Below are 14,645 nucleotides of genomic sequence, written 5' to 3' on the forward strand. Positions count from 1 at the left end.
CATATGGAGATTGTCTGTTAAACTTGAAGCACAGGTAAACAGATGCAACTAAAATGGACGCGGTTCACTGATTTAGATGAATGAACAAAGTATAGCTTGAAAAGAAGAATTAGAGTCCATTAATATTTTAAAGTTTAATATTGTTCGCTTTAAGCGTAAAAGGGGAATGTAGCTCAGATGGTAGAGCGCTCGCTTAGCATGCGAGAGGTACGGGGATCGATACCCCGCATCTCCATTTCATGACTGTTTTGATCTGGTTTTGTTTAATATATATATATTTTTTTTTTACCGGCTAGCTACGAAAATCTTTTTTAACAAACAAATTTGAATATAGGCACATTTTTAACCAAAATAACTTTAAATAGAGTTACTTGTTTATAAAACACCTAGTAAATTTGCATAGAAACAGTCAGATGGCAACTGTGTGAAGATGTAAATTTTTACAGCAATTTAAGAATTTTACAGGGGTGTAAATGCAAAATGCCTGAAAAGTAACAGAAACACAGCTGACTTAAGAAATCAGAGTCAGACACAAGCTTCACTATAAATACTGATGAGAGCAAACAAGCTCCATACAAAAGTCTCAGTCTCAGCATTATAACACAAGAAAACAAAACATGAACTTATTTTACACCATTACAAACCTTTTACTGATGCTGGCTAAGCAACATTAGAAGTGAAAGACAGCTTCTACAGGTTCTTCTTAATCACTTATGCCGGTCCCAAGTGGCTCTTTCTCAACAGCAAGTTCTGCTCTTTGGAAGAAGGGCATGATCAAGTTTGAGTAGCTGTGAAACTAAATAACAAAGAGCACAAAGAAAACAAAACAGGAATGAAATTAGCTCTTCTACATTTGGTTGAATGAGAGAATAGAAAAGCAAAGACATGATGCTGGGAATAAACGAGGATATAAAAATGGTTTTTATCTTCCATCCAAACACAACCTAATGGAACTAGATTGAGAATAATGAAAGAAGATAAACATACCGCACGCACAATCTCTTCTTGTTTACCCAGAAGTTCTTGCTGTTGTGCGTTAGCCGCTTGTCTTATGGAATCAGCTTCTGAGAGCAACATCTCACCCTTTAAAAATACAAGAAACAAAAGTTACAGCAGAAGTTTTTCCAGTTTAGCTCAATATGCAATTAGTTTACAGGAGCAGTAAATTCAAATAATTAAACAAACCAAAAATTATTAAGAACGGTAACATTGTCAACATTGATATTCTAATAGTTTTGTATCTACTCGTCTCTTCTTACAAAGAGAAAATATTACCTTACAAGAAACAAAAGTAATGGCAGAAGTTTTTCCAGATTAGCTCAATATGCAAGAAGTTTACAGGAGCAGTAAATTCAAATAATTAAACAAACAATAAGTTATTAAGAACGATAACATTGTCAATATTGATATTCTAATATTTTTGTATCTACCGGTTTCTTCTTACAAAGAGAAAATATTACCTTACCAACCATTGCTTCAGCTTTCCTTTCCCTAGGCTCAAGACGATGCAGTTTCCATTCCATTTCTGCTCTCACACTTTCAAGTTTCTGGGTGGCCTCTGAATGCTTCACATCCCTCTCCTTTCTCCATCGCCTTGATCAAATCCTCAGATTGCTTTGCTAATAGATAAATTCCACAGAACAATGGATTATGAATTAACAAGAAAAATAACCTTTTACCCAATTTCAAACAATAGAAATTTGAGCTTTGGCATCGTTCGCAAAATAGGTTATCAAGCACAAAAAAAGGAGAAGAAGAACAATTAGTTAAGGTAGAGGTCCACCTTTGCCTTGTCTTTCAACTATTTTTGCTTCAAGAGACATGTTTAAAACTCCTTGATCACCCAGCTTAGCTTTTAGAGCCTTTACATCCTTATCAACAACTTTGACTGAATTAACCTAACAAAAACCAAGATATTAAGAGTCACGAATTAAAGCGTAAGAGAAAACAAAAAGCCTAATTTGGCATTTGTGAGAAGGAACCTCCCTAGTTACTTGAACAGAACAGCCAAAGTACATTATCATGCATTGTCAAGATGAACAGGCCCAGTGAATCGTCTAGTCAATGAACACCTCTTGTATAATATAAAAAACAAGTCATAAAGAAAGATCAACAAATCATTATGCCCCATAAAGAGTCAAAGAGGAACGTGAGAAAAGCATCATCCTGACAAGTGTCACTAAAATGTTTTAAAAACACAAGGCAGTTCCATAAACAAATAATTGGATAGTAGTAGAAAATGATAAAAGATGGGACACTGAAAATGATGATAATAAACTCTAATTACTGACAATAGAAATGAAGATAACCATACTTGTTCCTGAATAGCCTGCACCTGGGCAAAGTGCTTGGACATTTTATCAAAAGCCTGCGAAGGAAGAAATTTGTTAAGCAGGTGGGAAATTAAACAGATCAGGTGGGGATTACAAATAATATAAAGAGAAAATATGGATTTTAGAAACATAAGAGGCAATCAAGAAAGCTTCAAAGCTGAACGGAAAATGTCTTCCCTAGCTAAGGGCTAAGAGCCAAAAATAGTATCATTATGAAAGAAACTATTCTTTCAGCACTTCTACACTCTCAAAAAGTGTTTTCTCATAGGATCATTATTATAAGCATTAAACTTGAAAAGCTATTATCAATAAAGTTTCTTGTTTGAAGAATTGCAAGAGTATGGAATTATACAACCAATTAAAGAGGGGGACTATCAAATAAAGGCAGATCATTCCTCAAACAAGAATCTTATTTTCATGTATTTTTAAAAAGGTCAAGCCATCAGATATTCTAAGACTATTCAACATGGTCATTTACAAGTATCAGAACACCACATGGCAGATTAGCATATGCATAAATAGAATTAATTTTTATATAAGCTGCATTTGATACAAGAGGAATGCAGACAATAAATGGCCTTCTCAAATAAATTGAATTTGGCAAGGCAGGAAACGTGAAAGCATATGCATAAAATATTTCTTCTTTTGCAAACTGAAGTTGATTCCACTGAAGTTTGCAAGACAAGATACATCCCTATGAATCAACATCACAATCTCAAAGTACGGTATATTTGATTTACACAAATTTTTATGTACATTAATAGAAAATCTTGTATGCTAAACATGCTAAGGAGTGAATGCTACAAGGACTGAATATATTACGGGGCTTTTCATTGTCTCCTAAATGAAACTAAAACAAAGATGAGCTCATAGCAGACTTCATCATTGTAGAACACAATTCTATTAGTCCTACAATAACAACCAACTGAAAAGAAAAGGAAAACATCACAGCTCCACTGCTCAAATATAAATATGATATCAATCATTAAAGCAGATTGTTTCAAATCTAGAGCCATCCACCCATTAAAGCATTCACCTTCTCATCTTATTATAGGTAATGTTCACTAGTACAGGTGCCAACTGAACAAGATAGCATAAAAAGAGGTAACATACAGAACATAGATCTATAGGATCCTTTAAGGAAAAAAAAACTTATAATACCTTTGTATATGCCTCTAGTGTTGAAGTCTTTGCTTGAACAATCTGCATTGCTGATCTTTCAGAATTCTTTATTTCAGCTCTCTTTATTTTTTTCTCATCGAGGGCCCTCTACATGATCAATTACATATAAAGTAAATTGTTAGACATATAGTAGCCTACTTGATTAGCTACAATAGGGAAAACCCTCACAAGGAATAGTTAAAGAAAATTTGTGGAAGAAGGGGAAAGGACATTAAACAAAATGCTACATCCTTTTACATGAATTGGTATACATGTTGATTGGATATTAATAGCAGCCTGAAGGTCAATCATGGCATCCACAGGATGATGCCATAACAAGGTTGCATGGAATGCACATTTAGCACTAAATTTGTTGATGCTTCAGTCTGGTACTCCAGCTAGTGTGAAAGGTTTATCATGCATATTGCTTGCCCAAATAAATATAAAATATAAAATATATTTTAATTGAATAAATATTATATCTTTAGGCCTACTACAAATGTGTTCAGTACAACATTACCACCAAATATATTATTCCCAATAAGTGAGGTCCAAAAGATTCTAAACAGGAACAGACGTGGTAGTAAAGCAGAAATTATGATGGATAAGTCACCTGCAATTTGTCAGGGGATTGAACAATTTTAGACAGCAATTTAGAATTTTCTTGGGCACTTTCCGATAATACAAAATCAGCATGAGAGATCTGCAACAAAATAGATAATTAAATTACCAATTACAACTATTTAAAGCGCTTCTGTAACACAAATGAAGGCCAACAATTACTCCCCATGACCTAAATGATGGTCTTAAAGATATCTTAAGATGAACATTACACAAGCATACTAAACTCTCAAAAGATGTATGTTATAGTAAATGAAGTACAGAAATACCAGACAGCTGCAAATATGAACTCACTCAATTCAGTTCAAGGAAAGAAAAACTAGCCAGAAAAAGTAAACGATGACAATCAATAGTGGTTAATGCAAAAAAACATGAGACACAGTGCAATAGGTGAATAAAATAGAGTGGACATAAAAGAATATATCACTGAAAAGTGGGAAATAGACACAAATGTTCAGTACGCATGCTTCTTAGCTTGTTATAATTGTGTATCAAGCATTGAACAGTCAATAATGAATTTACATATAGCTTAAAAATAGGTAAGTAATTTCTTAGTTATACCTCACCAATGGAAAAAGGTGCATCGTATTAGCATCCTTTTGGTTCAGTACCTCCATCTTGAAAAATGATTCTATATGCAGCATTGCATTTAATCAATCACCCAGGAAAATCCTAAATACTAAGGCATCTATATGTTCTACTGCATTCCATCAATAACCTAAAATAACATGATCAAATTTTAAGTCACAAACAGGGCTTCTATCAACAAACAAGCATCTTAACGAAACAAATAAATACAGAAGGATACGTGAATAACAATGACAGATTAATGACTTTGATCTCTCAATTGCCTTATCAGCAGCTGATTAACCAAACAGGTTTTGTATATTGATAAAATTCTCTGAAACTTAAAGCAATTCTCCAAGTCATACATTCATTTCAGCGGATACCTACATTTTCTTGGTAACAAAAAAATCATTAAAGACTATGAATTTTGTTATGAATCTTAGGATGTTTGTAATGTTCTAGATGAAATTCGATTTATAAAAAAATAGTTTCACATGTAAAGCTTTGTGAATGTATGAAATTCAAATAAAATGGATCAACATTGATCATGAAAGATCATCCATTCTGCTAGTTCACCATTGAAGATTGATTGCCTAACTTGATATGATAGAAAAAAACTATTCATACATAGACCTTTTGAAACTTTTGCCTTAAATTACAATCATTTAAATCACAAAAACAGTCACACAAGGTTTTCTCAAACAACCAATAAAGAGGGATGAAGATCAATTGGGCAAACCTTCTCATTGATTGCTTCATTCTTATCCTTAAGCTCTTTGAATAGAGCTTTGAGAGACATCTGCTGCTTGTTATAGTTTTGTATGGTTTGACGTAATTGCTTGACCTCAGCATCCAACTCCTGGACAATAGGCTCCTCCATTTGGCATGCAACTTCATGGTCCAAAATCTCTTTATTCAACTGCATTATATTGTAACAAGTTATCTTCTGCCAAACTCACTGGAATTAGAAAGGAAAAGGCAAGACAGGATAACTTAAAACAAAACCTGAGTAATCTTCTCCTCTAACTCTATCCTTCGCTCCTCATATGCTGGGAACTGGTCTACAATTGGCTGTAGCATATTCAGTTTATCTTCTCTGAAACATTCAACAAAAACAAGCACCTTAAGATGCTAATAATATAGGGAAATAAAAGCCTCCATTCTCAGGATCATCCCTCTTTCAGGGAAAAAGAAGTTGTGACCACTCCAAATAAGACATTGACAGTGACAAAGCAAACAAACACCATAAAGAATACAAGATGTATGAATGCACACACACACACACAAAAAGTCCATAGAGACCCAAGATTGGAATTTTCTCCTCTCTCTTTTCAAGTAGACAGACAGAGTGAAACAATAAAGAGGAAGAACACTATAAAAAACTTTTATTAAATGTTAATGGAACTGAACATTTATAAAGATTTTGACAATCATGAGTTAAGCAAACAGCATAGACAGAAAACACCCAGTGATGATAAAATCCAACTGTATACAAAAAATAAAAATAAAAGTAAATAAGTGAATTCACACCAAACATCTGCATACTTTATCAGCATTACAGATTTGGCAAAATAGAAATCAGCAATGGTGTATTAATCAGAAAGAGATAACTATGAAGCCAATTTGAACTTCAAATGCTTAGCACCTAAATTTGAAGAAATTTAACAATAACAAAAATCACAGCAGAACAGAGCAGAGAAAGAACAAAAATCTATTAAAAACTGTCAACTTGCAGGGATAGATGCATGAAATTTCACCTATAGAACAAGAAGTTGACAATTGTACTGAGAATCTGTCCAGTCCGCCTCGCATCTGGCTTCAACAAATCCCTCAGTGTGAAATTTCCAAACCTAATTGAACCCAGCAAATCTTTGACTTTGCGATAGAGATTAAAAATCCTAATGGAATCTGCATGATTGTCAGGGTTCTCCAGCAACTCCAAAGCACCAAACCCGATCTGCCCATCCAAATCATCCCTGAAAACCAACAAGAAAGAACCCATAAAAAGTCAGACCATGTTAAGGCCAGAAGAGCTTGCCTTCTGAAAAATTGTGAAACTGATGATGAAACCACGACACAGCTAACTGGGAGAAGAAAAAAAGAGAGCAGTTAGAAAGCTAACGTAGAGGTTTGGGATCTGCTAGTCTGGATAATCAATAAAATCCTAGAAAACAACAAAACCGAGCAAGATATCGTCAAAGAACCCTAAAACCCCATCATGAAAGCAAAAACGCAACAGAATGAAGATCATTGCCCATAAATCCTAAAAACCCTAAAAAAAATCCGATCGAAAAAAAAAACAAGCAGATATCAATCTAAGCAAAGGGTTATCAGGCGATCATACCCAAGAGGATCAAGGTAGGAGAGGAAGTTCGCATAGAGCGAGCACATGAGCTCCGCCGTGGGCGCCGCGAGGTCCTCCGGTTTCAGCGTCGCAATACCCGTCTGGGCCAATATCGAGATGATCTCCGCCGCCGGCATCTCCGGGCATGTGAACGTCGACGCCATCTCCTCCTCCACCGCAGCTGCCACCAAGCTCCTTCTCTCCGGCGAGCAGTGGCTGGAGACCTATTCCTCCATTCTCATCACTTAGTTTTCCCGCCCATAAAAATGCGAGCTTTTTTTTTCATTTTCAAAACTTTCCAATTTTGCCCCTTTATATAATCATCAAATTAAATTGTATTAATAATGACGTTATCTTTAATTCATTATTAATTTTCTAGAAATTTAGGAACCCAAGTGTTATAAAATTTTGTAATTTTATTTAATTTAATGGACCAATCTGTAAAATAGTGCTCTATTTAATATCAATAATTCATCTAGACACGAAAAGGATCCATCCAAAATTTTCCCAATTCTCGATCTGAAAGCCCTCGATCATCGATCCTCGTCTCCAATGGCGGGCCTCTCGCTCCGCTGCGGCGACTGCGGGGCACTGCTGAAGAGCGTCGAGGAGGCGCAGGAGCACGCCGAGCTTACCTCCCACACTGACTTCTCTGAATCCACCGAAGCCGTTCTCAATCTTATCTGTTCCACCTGCGCGAAGCCTTGCCGATCGAAGACGGTATGATATTCCACTCAAAGCCCTTTTGTTTGCTCGAATTTGATCTGAATTTGATATTTTTGCGAGGTTTTAAGGAGATGGATTTGCACACTAAGAGGACTGGGCATGCTGAGTTCACTGATAAGACTTCAGAGACGGCAAAGCCGATTGATTTGGAGAATGCGACGAAATCTCATGGTGGGACTGAGGAGAGTGCTTTAGAGGGTGAGAGTAGCCAGTCTGAGGGTATGTTTTGTTTCAAGGATCTAGAAGTACATTGTTTTTGGATTGAGGAAAAGGTGGCTGTTGGTTTTGGGCAACTAATTTGGTATCTACATCTGCTTTAGAGATGGTTGTTCCGGAGGTTGATCAAAAGATTCTTGAGGAGCTTGAATCGATGGGATTTCCAAAGGCCAGAGCAACAAGAGCACTGCATTATTCTGGTAAGACTGTTCACTACTTGTTTCGATTTTCTATCTAATCATTGTTTCCAGATTTGGTGTTCATGTATCGACTGCTTAATTTGTTGAATTAGGTTGTGTAATTTTCATAGTTGCTTTTGTGGCTATGAAGATATTTGTTGGTTTGAATATTTCAAAGCTTTAATGGTAAGGCATGACAATGTTGTCTATTCTTTGAATGACATTGTGCAGGAATATCCTGTGCTTATAGATACGAAGACTTGAATCATGGATCCTTGGAATTCATTATCTCTAAATTATTGGAGATTCTGCTTTAAATTTGGTTGCCATTTTGAGAAAATGTATTAATCTAGGCTATTTATGTATTCTACTACTTGGTTTCACTTAGTTTATTAGCAGGTTTAGATATAGTTAACCTACATTACACAGTAAAGATCATAGCACCTTGAGTATTTAGGTAACTATAGTATTACTATTGTGAAATTAAATGGACCAACCAATTAATAGATGTATTGTGAGCTATCATTGACTGATGCCATAACAAAGCAGCTGTCTCATTTTCACTAGAGTAGTTTGGATGGAGTTATTGCCAACTATCATGACATTCTAACTAAGATGTCTATATTCCATCTAGATTCAAAATTCGAAGGGTGATGATGGTAGCTTACTTATGCTTCCTTGCTAACAATAATGTTGTGGATATTCTACTCACATTCTATAGTGTTTTAAAATGTGCGTATACCTGCGTATGTGGATGTTCTTCGTATGTTTTCATTCCTAGGTTGATACTCAACTTTTGAAGAATAAACTATGACCAGCAAGATCAATACTATGAACTAGGTGGTTCACACATTATCAGACTACTTAATTAGCCCAATTTTCAGTAGGGATCCACTAACTTGAAATTTTATATAAAATGTAAGGTTGTGGAATTGTGAAGCACAACAGCCAATTTTCCTGCTACACAAGCTATTAATACTGCCCAAGCTGTGCCTTGTGCTACTTCTGCATTCAATGTCATTTGTATGAAGTTGTTGGAGGTTGTTGCATGGCAAGTATTGCAGCAGTAATTATCATAAGTCATAACTATTGGACTCAGTACTTAGATGTTGTACGATACATTGTTGTTTTTGGTTGATATTTAACACATAATCCTGCTACTGCATATTCATATAAGCCTATATGTTGCACACTGCAGCTCTAAATTAGCACATCAAACATTGATCAGAATTGTGTTGAGTGGGAAGAGAAATCATCATTCTGCATTCTTTACCCTTATCAGTATCATGAAATGATTTGGGTCTTCATTTTACCTACGTAGCATGCAATAATGTAACTTCTTAATATTTTTTTCTCCAAAATTTTTTTTATGTACTTTACTATGTATAAACAATGATTTGCTCATTCAGGTAATAGCGGTATTGAGGCTGCCATTAATTGGGTCGCAGAACATGAAGATGACCCAGATATTGATCAAATGCCCTTGGTAGTATCTTGTTACTTTTTGCCTTTATGGTCTATTAGTTCAACTATATTTTATTTGAAAATGGTGTCTTAAAATAGCATTAGATGTTAATTTATTGGATCTTTGAAATTTTGAGGCATGACAAAATGGTGTCTTGATTGCACCAGGCCATTGGAGCTTACACATGGTGGATTGCACCTGGCAATTGGATAAGCTCCAAGTGGCAATAAAAATGCATCTGAATTATTCATCTTATAGTGTACGACCACATGGGACATAGATGGCACACATCCATGTCCACTAGGTCCAGGCAAGCATTTCCCATTGGGTGAAAGATGCATAGGTCAATAGTTATGGCTCTTAAGTTTTAACATGCCATAGAGAACAAAGTTCTAGACATGCACAAATGTGTGCAAGTGACATTGTATTCTGGTGTTTCTTTGGTATTACTTAGCATTGAATTTTATCTTCCATATCTCTTATTTTGAATGATTTAGGTGTCTATCAAAGCCCAAAGTGAAGCTGACAAACAATCTTTGACTCCAGAAGAACTCAAGATGAAAGCACAAGAACTACGGTATGTCTTGAAAGTTTATTGCATCTATTGGGCCTTGCAATTCTATAGGTGTCATTTCTTTTTATTAGAACTTATTTTCTTGTTTGATGTTAAAGGCTTCAAATAGAAAGTCTCTCTCTCTCTCTCTCTCTCTCTCTCGGGGACACCTGTGTTTTATACTTTTTTTCAGATTATTCATACTAATTTTTCTTTTTCCCAGTGGCTGTTGCTGTTAATTGTTTTCATCAATTACAGATTTATATTGCATGATGTTGTTATGGGCCTTCTGGCCTATCCTGGTGATCTCTATTTGTATGCTTTTTTTCACCAAGCAATATTTCTCAGCCCATTTAATTCCCACATGTTCGATCTGTTTCATATCTCTTGCTTTTAAGATGACAATTCTGATATTCTTAAAAAATTCTCATTGTTTTACACCAAGGGTGGTTTAGTAAATTTGTGGCTGAAATGATGGAAGATAATATTTGAAGAGATTCAAGGAAAATAGGGTACTGAAAAACATAGATCATACAAGTATCTTTATGAGCAACTAATCATGTGCTCAATTTTTTCAAGCTTTAAATTATGTCCAGATATCTTTGCTTATGATATATCAGAGAAAAAAGGAAAAGCCATTACCCAATTCAAATCAAATCATTCCCCTCGAAGAGCATAGCATTTAAATTCCACATAATATGTTAAAAACCTATGTGTGTTTTGTGCTGCTTAGTTTTAACAATGTGATTGTTATGTATGAGTTCTTCATTGTGCAACAGTTCTTCTCTAAAAAGGCTTTTGAACTTGCAACTTGATTTTCATTAAGCTATTGTGCAACAACCAAACTTTGTTAACAAGGAGAAGGCCTTCTGTTTCCCTGTAGTGCGGGACTTTTGTCATGGTTAGCTATTTAAATAACTTAATTTTAGACTTTCCTTGAACTAAACACCACCACTAATTGCATCTATTTTGCAATTAAGCATGATAATGACGAATTACTTATCGTCTTTGAGCCAGAAGTGGTGGTATGGGCAGTCCTCATGAAAACGGTAATTTGGATCAAAAATAGTTTGGTCTCTTTAATATTTATGCTCGACTTGCTAACATGTTTCCTTCAGAGACATCATTGTGCAAGTTATCAAGTGTTTACCTTTCTCTCTGCTTAAGTTGAATCTTGCTAATTGCACAGAGCTAGTGAACATCACTTCTGATAAAGATTTGTGTGTGTCCTGGGAATGCACCCATCCTTCTCTTGCAAGAAATCTGTGTGTGTACACGCTCCTGATAAAGAATGCAATTCTGTTATTTAGCGTACAATGCTTTTGTCTACTTCTTGGTTTGGTAATTGCATGTATGTTTCGTCCCTTGTTTCTTATGTTTAAACATTTTCAGGGAACGTGCTCGCAAAAAGAAAGAGGAGGAAGAAAGAAGAATGGAAAGGGAAAGAGAAAAGGTACTTGTACTTTTTGGATGCACTTAACTACTTGAAATTCTGAAAGCCTGCTTCTCATTACACAATCATCATAGTTACCTAAAGAACTCATTAGATGAGTGATCTTAAAGGATGCATATGGCTAAGCTGTCGTTTTTCATATATTTTCTTTTTATAAATTTTAAGTGTAGTATGTTGGCTTAGTTATGAGCTACATTTTAAACATCAGTTCTGTCCAAGTTACATGGATATCTACATAGGCAGTGTTGTATTTGGTGAAATAGTGAATTTGTATTTCCAATCTCCAAAACTCCTATCTGATCCCCATATACTTTTTTAACTCTTTTTTGAAGTTTAGAGTTGCAATTCCCACAAATGACGAACCAACTCTAAGCCCATATGGAAGTTGTGAAGTCTCTATCTCCCATCTTACGGTTGCCTTATACCTCTTCTGCATGCTTTGTACATACACCTCTACTAACTTCATAGTTGTGATCTCTTTCCTTCCATTGTTGTCCATGTTGTCTGTTGCCCTGTAACCCACTCTCTCTATTCAATTTTTTACTTCTTTTTGTCCTTGTTCTTCCCTCTCCGTAATTTCATCCATTTGTGAATTCATTGACATCATGTGGATTTGATGGAGATCATTTCCTTGTAGTGTTTGGCAGAAGTAATGGATGGCTATTAGAGCTGGATGGCACTATGGTCACACTTGAAAAGAAGGAATTTAGTATTATAGAATGCACTATAGATTTTGTTTTTGTCCTTCATTATAAACGTATATATATATGTGTGTATGTGTGTGTGCGCGCGCACGCGTGTATTGTGTCTCACATGCTTACTGCTTGATTGCAGCATTTGTTATCATTATTTATGACCTAAGATAGTTAATGGATCAACATTGTTGTTTGCTTGTTAAAGGAGAGAATACGTATTGGCAAAGAGCTCCTTGAGGCAAAACGCATTGAGGAAGAGAATGAAAGAAAACGGTTAGTCATAATCATGTGGATTTATGTTTATTATGGCTGTTTTTCCTTTGTATTGATCTTGGGCATCACTCTTCTTATCTATATGTGGCTTGATGAGATGCACTTCACTGCAGATTATTGATGCTGCGGAAAGCTGAAAAAGAGGAAGAGAAAAGAGCACGGGAGAAAATACGCCAGCGACTTGAGGAAGATAAGGTATTTCTGTATCTGGAAGACATCTCTTCAATCTTCACAATTTGTGCAAGTGGTCTAATTTTGATGTCTTTGATGTCTTTGATTTGATCCTTTGGATCAGGTACCTTTTGCTTGGTTTAAGCTAATGGTTTGCGTTCAACTAGCAGTCTAGCACATAGGCTTTCATGCTAATGATAAGGTTTGCATGGCAATGGTAATTCTGTAGCAATTGTGGAATTTTGAGGTTGTATATTAAGTTCTCCAAGCCTTGTAAGCCTTGTCCACTCTTCTTTTTGTTTGCTTTTTATGCTGGAGGCTCTGTTGTTTTCTTTAAATGCCAAATTTGTCAAGCATAGGTTTCAATCAAATAATTTTTTAAAAGATTCGTGTTGCCAGAGCCATATGTACCATGATTTTTTTTCTGTGCTTTGTCTATTGTTTATTGTAGTTCTGTGTCTGCGTCTTGCAACTTTAGACCACCTGAAATTTAAATTTATTTTTTGTTCATGATGAGAAAGTTTGTGGCTGAAGATCTTATTACCTCATCCTTTATTCCTATGCAAGTAAAACATTAGTCAGAGTTACAATATTAATGTTGTTTATATTTGGTTTGCATTTACCTTTTCTAAGAGTTCTGAATGGTCATATTTGGAAATCTTATATTCCAGGCAGAAAGAAGGCGAAAGCTTGGATTGCCACCTGAAAACCCAGAAACCCAGAAACCCGCCACACCTCCAGTTGAGGAGAAGAAGGTATCATTTGATTAACCGACAGTATATTATGTGGAACTGATTGAAAAGTTGACTTTTTTCCATTGACAATCTTCAGAGCTTTTTACCTGTTAAGCCTGTTACAAAAGCGGAGCACATGAGGGAATGTTTACGATCTCTCAAGCAGCATCACAAGGTGATCTTTATATATCCGCTTCATTCGCTTATCAAGGTTCTGAGATACATTATCTGCATTGCACAATATCATTTATTTCACAACTATTAACACAACTCATAATGGTATTGAAGCCTAGTCTTAGTCTCTTCCTTTACGCTTGACTCATCTTTAAAAGGCTAATGTACAGCCTGGGTTTAGTCAGTGAATCGCTTTTAGTCTTTTTTTGGTAGTTGTGCTCTACTTGAGGAAGCTCGTCTTATTAAAGAGACATAATTTGAAATGCTTAGATTGTGCCTGTGGCCCTGTGTGACATTATGTATTATATATATATATATATGGCAGGATGAGGATGCCAAAGTAAAGCGAGCTTTTCAAACACTCTTAACGTACGTGGGGAACGTAGCAAGGAATCCCGATGAGGAGAAATTCAGGAAGATCAGACTTAATAACCCATCCTTTCAGGTAACCAGAAGCAAATATATTAGTTAAATGGTATTACTTTGCAAGGTTTACTTTTTTTTTCCTTACATATTGGCCTGCCAATCTAAAAATTGGTCACTATTTTTTAACAGGATAGAGTTGGACGCTTGCAAGGAGGCGTTGAGTTTCTTGAAATTTGTGGGTTTGCGAAGCTTGAAGAAGGCGATGAGTTTTTGTTCTTGGCAAGGGACAAGGTGGACATGGCAGTTTTGAACACAGCTGGATCAGAATTGAATTCTGCCATAAACAATCCCTTCTTTGGAGTTCTTTGAATGGAATTTGCTTTTTCTTTACCCTGTGTTTTCCTTGACTAGTATGAATTTATTGTTAGATGGATCACAGGGAAAGAACAGATACAAAACAAATACATAAATTTCTGGTTCTGTGGTTTATATTTTTAAAGAAATGATTTCTTGCTTCTGTTCAAGGACAGTATTATTTTTTTTCTTAACTTTTAAAGCTGGGTTCATCACTTATTTGTGATGAATCATATATACATGTGTGTGCGATTAGCGTG

General features: G+C 35.5%; 2 protein-coding genes and 1 non-coding gene across 3 annotated transcripts; 2 read left to right on the forward strand and 1 right to left on the reverse strand.

The window, feature by feature from the left end:
* Positions 1-162: 162 nt before the first annotated feature.
* Positions 163-235, forward strand: TRNAA-AGC. Its single transcript has one exon. It is a non-coding gene; the product is annotated as a tRNA-Ala (tRNA).
* A 257-nt stretch (positions 236-492) lies between these two features.
* Positions 493-7,291, reverse strand: LOC120275347 (kinetochore protein NUF2 homolog). Its single transcript, XM_039281886.1, is given in 12 exon segments — positions 493-796; positions 988-1,083; positions 1,461-1,583; positions 1,585-1,619; positions 1,784-1,898; positions 2,315-2,368; positions 3,495-3,602; positions 4,108-4,197; positions 5,422-5,601; positions 5,688-5,778; positions 6,440-6,658; positions 7,027-7,291. Coding segments are annotated over 12 exon segments (1,368 nt in total). The 5' UTR covers positions 7,191-7,291; the 3' UTR covers positions 493-703.
* A 212-nt stretch (positions 7,292-7,503) lies between these two features.
* On the forward strand, positions 7,504-14,560 carry LOC120275630 (vicilin-like seed storage protein At2g18540). Its single transcript, XM_039282257.1, has 12 exons — positions 7,504-7,746; positions 7,821-7,971; positions 8,073-8,168; positions 9,557-9,633; positions 10,110-10,189; positions 11,558-11,618; positions 12,519-12,586; positions 12,700-12,781; positions 13,429-13,512; positions 13,589-13,666; positions 13,991-14,110; positions 14,221-14,560. The coding sequence occupies exons 1-12, from the start codon at positions 7,579-7,581 to the stop codon at positions 14,398-14,400; spliced, it is 1,245 nt and encodes a 414-aa protein (XP_039138191.1). The 5' UTR covers positions 7,504-7,578; the 3' UTR covers positions 14,401-14,560.
* Positions 14,561-14,645: the final 85 nt, after the last annotated feature.

The sequence above is a fragment of the Dioscorea cayenensis genome, chromosome 14 (assembly GCF_009730915.1).
Source record: "Dioscorea cayenensis subsp. rotundata cultivar TDr96_F1 chromosome 14, TDr96_F1_v2_PseudoChromosome.rev07_lg8_w22 25.fasta, whole genome shotgun sequence".
NCBI classification, from domain to species: Eukaryota; Viridiplantae; Streptophyta; class Magnoliopsida; order Dioscoreales; family Dioscoreaceae; genus Dioscorea; species Dioscorea cayenensis.